This window comes from Rhincodon typus, chromosome 3, assembly GCF_021869965.1.
Source record: "Rhincodon typus isolate 14 chromosome 3, sRhiTyp1.1, whole genome shotgun sequence".
NCBI lineage: Eukaryota > Metazoa > Chordata > Chondrichthyes > Orectolobiformes > Rhincodontidae > Rhincodon > Rhincodon typus.
In genome coordinates this window covers 8,505,590-8,514,655 of record NC_063334.1, presented here as the reverse complement: position 1 = coordinate 8,514,655, position 9,066 = coordinate 8,505,590, and the positions used below count along the sequence as shown (strand labels likewise).

The 9,066-nt window shown below is 39.6% G+C and overlaps 1 protein-coding gene across 2 annotated transcripts in view; it reads right to left on the bottom strand.

The window, feature by feature from the left end:
• The window catches only part of LOC109914311 (centromere protein C), an 80,040-nt gene that overhangs the window by 44,668 nt on the left and 26,306 nt on the right, over positions 1–9,066 (bottom strand). Inside the window, exon 7 of one of the 2 annotated variants that reach the window (XM_048592404.1) lies at positions 2,238–2,442. In XM_048592404.1, the coding sequence (XP_048448361.1) occupies positions 2,238–2,442 (205 nt within the window). The remainder of the gene's footprint in view (positions 1–2,237; positions 2,443–9,066) is intronic. The other variant, XM_048592410.1, reaches the window with a different exon arrangement.

Here is a 9,066-nt window from a genome sequence, read left to right as displayed (position 1 = left end):
CCCACCTACCTTCCCCAGCCTCACCCCTCCTCTCTCTATTTATTTCACAGCTCCCTTCACCCTCTCCATTTCTGAAGAAGAGGCCCTACCCGAAACGTCAACTTTCCTGCTCCTCTGATGCTGCCTGGCCTGCTGTGTTCCTCCAGCTCCACACTGTTATCAATAAGCTTATACGTCCTGATGTTATATTTGGTCTGACCCCATGTAACAAACTACTCACTTAGAGTCATAGAGTTTTATAGCACGATCCAATTTGTCCATGCCGACCGGGTTCCTAAACTGACCTAGTCCCATTTGCCAGCATTTAACCCATATCCCTCTGAACTCTTCCCACTCATGTACCTATCCCAGATATCTTTTAAATGTTGTAACTGTACCCATCTCTACCACCTCCTCTGGCAGCTCATTCCATACACGCAGCACTCTCTCCATGAAAAGTTGCCCCTCAGGTTCCTCTTAAATCTTAACTAATCCTTTGCAGTATCCGTGTCTACTTCACACCTTGCATTCCATCTAATATTATATTGTCAGCAAATTTAAATACATTCCTCTTGATATTTGTCTCAGTTAGTTATTAATGACAGTTTTAAATACTGAGACTGCAGATCTGATACAGCTGACTAACCTGAAACTGCCCTTTGCTTCTTGTACATCCACACTGACATAACACCCAAAACTCCGTGGGCCTTTTTATCTTAACATTTTCTGCAGCATCTTATTTATTAGATGCCTTTTGTAAATCCAAGTATTCTACATTAATTAATTCCTCTTTATCTGCCCAATGAGTAAAATAACTTTAAAAATTGTCAAACGCAATTTCACTTCTGAAAAATTATTTGACTTTGTCTAATTATACTATGAGTTTCTCAGTGCATTGTCAACATTTCCTTAATAATAGATTCCAGCATTTTCTATGGACTGCAGTCAGGCTAACAGGCCTATAGTTCCTGTTTTGCTCTTCCTTAAATACTGCTGTTGCATTTTGTTACTTCCAATGTACTGAGAACAATCGTAGTGAAGCAGCTTAGCAATGCCACAGACTCACTTGCCATTGGCAAATCTCCTGGTGACGAAGCTATACTACCTCAACTCAAGTACGGGAAATGGGCAAAAACCAAGATGACCGCTGTGACTGCAACAACTATGAAGGTATCTCCCTGATGTTGTGGGAAAATTCTTTAGAAGTCTGTCTTTTCATCTCTAGTATCAGCAAAAAACAGGTTGTCATCAACATCAGGAGGTAGAATGTCTCCACTAAGGATGCTTCAATACCACTAATCAGCACCGATAATGTGATACTGAAGGAATCCATCGTTTCACAAATCTAGACTTCACCAATCTGCTACGTGATACTGAAATCAACACATGCATTGTAAAAGCTACAGCTGTAATGTTCAAACCACATGAGAGAATGTGTAGAACAACAGCACCCTGACAGAGAAATTGCAAGTCAACCAAGTCTATGTCCTCAGTGCACTCTGATACAGTAGTAAGGCCTAAACAGCATAGTGCAGACAAGAGAAAAGGTTGAACAGTTCCTGCTCTTGCTGTCAAGTCTATCCTCACATCTCTGAACAGGACAATGTTAGTAACTCCTTGAGTCTGTTCAATCCAATCCAATCCATCAACATACTTTCAAAATGATGTTTGCACTAGTTTGGGTATATTCAGTGTCACTCCCTCTGGCATTTTTATCATGAAACCTTTTATCATTTAATGTCACTTGCCGTCCATCATATCTGCTCTTTTGTTATTTCTTACACCTCATCCTCAGCCCATTTTAAGTTGCTCAAAGCCTGTTATGTTTATATACGTCCTCTATTCTGATAGTTAATGTTTCAGGTTGATAACCGTTTCTTTGCACAGATGGCTACACAAATTGCTGAGCATTTCCAGCATTTGCAACACATATATAAGTTCTGTTTTCAAAACAATGTCTTCATTAAATAGTCAATACCCACCAAAGAAAAGATACGAGGGGTTGTAAAATTTAGGTGAAATCAACTTGCCAGAGTTTTACTTGCCGAAATTGCTCTGCACGTGCAGGCAATGCACAAAAAAGCTCAGGCAGTGATTTCACACATTGAGAAAAGCCACATGTGTGAAAGAGCAGATGGTTACAAGCATGTGTTAACAAGTTGTCAGCAGGACTCAGCTATCTCAGAGAGGAAACTTAAAGAAGTCAAACAGTAATGTTTATATTGATTTTACTTATACCGTCTTTCTAAATTTCATACCCTCTTGAAATAATTCTTTGTGGAAGTATTGAAAGAGTTTGAAATGCATTCATAGTGGTTTTTCCCTTGTTCTTCCCTTTGAACAGGCTGATGTTTGGTTTGTTTGTTTCCAATCCAGCTAACCTGCCACATTCTTGATCACCAGCTACATTCTCAGTCAACGGCATGGATAGTGGATCCACATGCTTAGACAAACTGGCATAACCTGATAATGAAAGCAAAGTAGAAAATGAGATTATGTAATTCCTGTAAAGTTACTAATGTGCTCAGTAATTTTCTTTTAAATTCAGTTTTCAAATTAAATTAAAAGGATAGACAATAGGACAGTATTTAAACATTTTGGAATTACAAAACGCCACTTTGTTCAAACGGCCTTTCCTCGTCCCTTTCACGTCGGCACAATCCAGTAGATCAGTATTCTTTTTAAAACGTAACACAAACTAAAATACAAGGAAACAGGTAATTACCAGTTACATTGGCTAATGAAGTAGCTTTTCATGAGGTTTAACTGAGAAGGATTACTGAGGACAGGACAAAGCAAACGAAAGACAGTGTTCCCTAATTTTAAAAATTTACTTTGGAATGGACTGCCAAAAGTTCTAGATTAAATTCTGCTACTTCACGACAGCCCAACAGACCGCGAAAAGAAGAAACTGGTGTCAGAATATTGTGTACAGGTAGTTCTGCTACAACGCACGTTTCATTAACGCAAATTGGCTGTAATGCGATTGATGAATAGTGGACGCTGTTTCGATAACACAAACTTTCTGCTGCACCGTATAGTAATTTACCTATAATGTGATTTTCTATACTGCGAGGTCACACAAGAACGCAACTATCACATTATAGGAGAACTATCTGTATTGACATTACAGTACAAGGGCTTTATAAAAAAATTAATTCAAAAGGATGTGGGCATCGCTGGCTAGGCCAGCATTATTGCCCATCCCTAATTGCCCAGAGAACAGTTCAGAATCTACCACATTGTGTGGGTCTGGAGTGACATGTAGGCCAGACCAGGTAAGGATGGCAGTTTCCTTCCCTAAAGGACATTAGTGAACCAGATGGGTTTTTCCAACAATCGACAATTGATTCATGGTCATCATTACATTCTTAATTCCAGACATTTTTATTGAATTCAAATTCCACCATCTGCCTCGAAACGATTTGAAGCCAGGTCCCCAGAACATTATCTGGGTCTCTGGATTAACAGTCCAACGATGATATCACTAGGCCATCGCCTCTGAAGTAACTTGGGCAAATTTAGCAATATGTCTGATGAGGGTTTGAGAACTACTGTTAGCCAATTACACTTCTTTCAGAAATTTTCAATCAAGCCTTTTGAAGTGGACTCCTGCTGCATTTAAAGAGATATCAAACCAGCTGAAGTTCCTCTGCGGTAACGCGACTGGTACATATTGGGACTAGTTCCTCATATTTTTCCACAAAGGAGCAATAAAAATGGATGTAAGGAACAAAAGACATTACAGTAGTTTGTTCCAGCTGAAGAAGTATTGAAAGATGCCAAATGGGTCAAATAGCTTTAATCCATATTGTAATTATATAACTACCTGCAAATGTTGGATTAACGATATATCTAAATGAAAGTATGGGAACTTGTCATACTTGATCTTTCCTTTAATTATGGCCTCAGTATGGCTGGAACAGTTAGATTTAATAGGCTGTTGATCTAACAAGAACAATTAGTCCTAACTTCTTCATTTACAGAATTTTCTTTTAATAGTCATGCATAATATGGGAAATTTAACAAGTTAAAAACTGTTCAGTAGGATTCATGAGCTCACTGTTCAGAAGAAACATCATAACAGTTCATAACTGGAATAAGGATTAAAATAATCTCAATCCACATGGATAAGGAGAACCACCAATTCGACTGGGACAACCCCAAAATCCTGGGACAAGCTAAGCAGAGACAGGCACAGGAATTCCTAGAAGCCTGGCACTCCACGAAGAAAGCCATTAATAAACACATAGAACTCGACCCCATATACACTCCACTGTGAAGGAAAACCGGAAGTGAGGTAATCCAGCTCAACGGACTCCAGAGTTTAAAAACCAGGTGGGAAAACACACCAACGCTTCATCGGAGGCTGCACTGATGATGTTACCCAGCATGGTAATGAAATGTCTGCGGAACAACAAACCAGCTCGGTGAGCCAACCATCCTCAACACCGACAACCCGAGCTACAAATCTACTACAAAACCTTAAGGATTAAAATAACTTCTGTTAATTGCAAGATTCAGAACCTGATAATTCTGGGCTTGCAATCGCTGCTCACCACAGTGACTTTAATGCATTGCCAACATCCTCCTCAGTATTTGCCTACAAACTTGCTTTTGAATATACCAAGTGTTTTTTTTTCAAAAACTTAGTTTACAATAAATTCGCTTCTCAGATTTACAAGTGTAAAGTTACAAACCAACTAAAAAATAGCTGAACAACAAAAAGAGTGAGGTATCTGTTGAATCAGCACACCAGCTCACTAGGCTGTAGGAACTGATGCCCATGAAGGAGGCTGGTGCCACGGTTCTCACCAAATGTAGAAAACAACTTGTTAGTCTAGAATAGTAGAAGAAACCCATTTCCTGGCCTAATTAGAAGAGTTTCTTGTAGTTAACATGATATAGTTTATTGCACTTTAGCAATCAATTGCAAATTACATTGTAAAAAGAATATATCAGAGATGTTGAGGACAACCAGACATTTGATCTCACTCTCCTCTGGAATCCAAAGTACTCTGCCCACTTGTCCACAAGATATCATAGCAGGTGGTCCTTATGGCACTCTTCAATAATAACCCTTCCATACTCAAATACTACAACATCCCTACAAGACTCAATATTATACATACTAAATATTATACTTGTATATAACTACATTTACCACTGTAGGGGTGATCTGTACCTGACCACATTAAGCAGCCCAAGCCTGCTTACAAGGAGGCAGACAGAAGCTAAGCAAAACTAAGCAACCTGCTCACACAGTGAAATACAATGGTACCTTTCTATAGAACTGCTAGAAGGACAGTAAAAGAACACTGCATGTTCCCATCGGAGACAGTCTGATAAAAGGATGCCTTAGGACAGATAAATGACCAATTCTGGCCTTATTAATGAAAGGATGATTTACTGGGACAATGAATAACATCAGATGCTAGATTAAGTCCCTAAGCAGCTGCAAGGATGACAGCTAAGGTTATTTCGTAGTAAATCGTAGCTTCTTTGAAGCTACCTGCAATATTAAATATTTTTTAATTTAAAATGCTTTAATCATAGAAGTTGGTTTCAATACATAACCGGAATATAATACAAGCATTAAAAAAAAAACATTTTCGCCTAGATGTGAAGGTTAACTAGCCTTAGGAGATGCCTTCTCGTTTGCCCTGAAGAGGAAAAATTGCTCACAACCCATACAATACAAAATGCTAACAGTAGCAGTTATATTACATAACACTTTATAATTAACTTTATAACAGAAATTAATCTTATAGCAATTAATTAAACTAATTGACTTATTATTTTAATATTATTTAATCGGGACAATGGAAACTATTAGAGGAATGGCTGAATTTGATAAAATAAAGCACATATAAATACAATGAATAGTAGAATTCACACTGTCCTTCGAGATAAGCAGCTTGAGACAGATCTGAAGGAGTGTAGCCAGTAAACTTTTGGAATGTGAAAGATTAGGATGCATAGAAAGATCCCAAGGCTGAGAGATTACAAACGCCATAAGACCATGGGATCCTGGGGCTGTCCGTAGGAGTGCCCATCATTGATGAGGTGAGCCATGGGATTGGATATATGGTTTAAGAGGGAAGGACAGTGACTATGTTACAATGATCAAGTACAAAGTGTATAAAATGCTGCATTTTTACTGTAAAAATCAGAGTGCATCATTGATCTCCCTTCTGATTTGAGGAAGATCTTTTGGCCCTGTCCCTGCATCAGTTTCTACTTGGATAAACATCTCCCATGTGCCCGAATCCTGCCTGTCTCCTGAATTTTTGTCCCCGGTCGGGAGGGGTATGCTCCAACGACCACTATCCCATCCCTCTCATCCCCCGATCCCTCCACCAAGCCTCTGGCCTTATAAATTCCAGTGATCTGGAGGTTTCACTACTCCAGCTTCCAACTTATCTCCCAACTCAAATGACTGATAAGTTAGCTAGATGGAAGACCAAATGATTACCTTCCGAACAGTGAAAGGTTTGCAAATTCCTTTAAACTGGAGAACCTGTAATCTCTTGGATTTCTTTGAAGAACCTTTTTTCATCCAAACAGACAGGTGCTTCTTTGCAGTATCCTAGATTATTGGGACATTGATGATCCCTCCTCAGGTGGCGGATGCTATGAAGTTAAATTCACCATGTCCTCAATCTGTCAGAATTCTTTTATTCTCAATCCGCCTGTAGATTCGTGTGGACATAAAAGATTTACGTTGTACGTCATGTTGATTGGTTTCACCATCTTCTTCACCCTCCGCAATTGCATTATTGATTAAACCAATGTGGATACCTTCTCACTCAGAGATAGTAAGAACTGCTGATGCTGGAGTCAGAGATAACACTGTGGAGCTGGAGGAAAACATCAGGCCAGGCAGCATCAGGAGAGCAGGAAAGTTGACATTTCGGGTGAGTCCTGACCCGAAATGTCAACTTTCCTGCTCCTCTGATGCTGCCCGGCCTGTGTTCCTCCAACTCCACACTTATCTCTGGATACCTTCTCAGTTCTGCTATTTTAGGATTGTGTTTAGCTGTTCACAATTACTGAGGATTCTACATTATACAAATCCTGCTGTTCATGGCCTTAATCAATAATAACCACTTTAATTACAGTTTTGCTGAATGATTCCTACTTCTCAGTTTAAAGCATTGATTCCCGCCTTTATCACAGCTTTTACAAAGCACGTTCTGTCTTTAGGCTTTTAATCTGCCTGATATTCTCTCTTTAATTACTGGTTTCATGATGCCTTGGGGGTCTACAACCTTGGATTGATATTTATTTCATGGTCCTGTACTTCAATTTCAGCAGCTGTTCCATGTGGTACCTGCTTGCTGCAGCAGTAACAGTTGATCCAAGCTAAAAGTTAGTTAACTTTTTTTTTTCCAGCCTGGATTACTGCACTGTTTTAAAGGTTCCCCTGGCTGACCAGGGAAGCTTTACTTATGGAGCCTCCAATATTTGTTCACTTACTGCTGACTCTGACTCAGGACTTCTCCCAAGACCATGACCTCGCGATACAGCCCACATCTGCTTTGGAGAACATAATTCTCTTTATCCAGCAAGTTGCTAACTTTCCTGTCACAGTGCATATCTTCCCAGGTCTGAACATTTTTAGCATTCATTGGAGTACTCTTCTTTGTTGACAATTGTCATGCGGGTTTCTTCTATAGGATTCTTAAATAGTCACTATAACTGACTGTTGCATAAGCAGGTGACTAAAGCCAATTCTTAAGATTTTACAGCACTGCTTATCATGCGATTATGAACAGCCAAATCAAATCCTCACTGCAGTATACTGTTAAGACCCCAGCTGACGGTAATATTGGACAAGGCAGATATCCCAGTGAGACAACAAGGTGCAGGGCTGGATGAACACAGCAGGCCAAGCAGCATCATAGTGAGATCTGGTTTGATAGACCACGTGCTTTATTTTTCTTTTTTCATTACCACGGAGGTCAGTCACTTAACATATTCACAAGAGGCTGAAAATGTACTTTTAACAGAAGACCAAATAGTTGAAATGATATCATTACAAATATCAAAGAAAGATTTTATGACAGCAACAGGCATGGCTGCAATCAGTTTGCTTTTCATTATAGTTCTGAGAATTCGCTCTAGATTCTTCTCTTCAATTAACGTATCTCCACAAAACATTAAAAATTCTGCTAATTCAGCTCACTACTGCTACTGGGCATGGGTTCCTATCAGATACCACCAGTTTTTTTGCTTCTGGAGTTTTTCTCTAAGAAACTCATTAATTCTCCCCTGACTCTTATGAAGAATGCAAAACTAACATATTTTCTCTCCGAGTGATCTCACGTCAGGGCTCCTTTCTTGCTCTCTAGGTTGTAAAACTAGTAAATACCCTTGTAATTTTGTCCCCGGGGATTCCTTATAATTTATTAAAATCACATGATTTCTTGAAAATGCTGTACTTAGTCCACTGTTCAAAATTATTTTCTGGCCATTTCTAAAACAAGATCAGACCTTCACAGAACTGAAAACTAAAAGCGATTTTTTTCCCCTCTACCTTAGAACCTAATTGCCAAATTATAAAAATACCATGAGCCTTCATACAGTAGCATATTACATGGGCGTACCAATCATATAATGCATAAGTTGCTTTCATGATGAAGGCTGCTGCCACCATCCTCCAAGTGTAGGAAATTATAGGCTCTGCTGGGTCTTTTTTTTTTTCTATTCATTTTGTGGGATGTGGGTGTCACTGGCTGGCCAGCATTTCTTGCCCATCCCGAGTTGCCCTTGAGAAGGCGGTGGTGAGCTGCCTTCTTCTTGCTGTGGGTTGACCCACGATGCTATTAGGGAGGGAATTCCAGGATTTTGACCCAGCAACAGTGAAGGAACGGTGATATATTTCCAAGTCAGGATGGTGAGTGACTTGGAGGGGAACTTGAAGGTGGTGGTGCTCCCATATATCTGCTGAACTTGTCCTTCTAGATGGAAGTGGTCATGGGTTTGGAAGGTGCTGTCTGGAGGATCTTTGGTGAATTTCTGCAGTGCATCTTGTAGATAGTAAACAGTGCTGCTACTGAGTGTCGGTGGTGGAGGGAATGAATG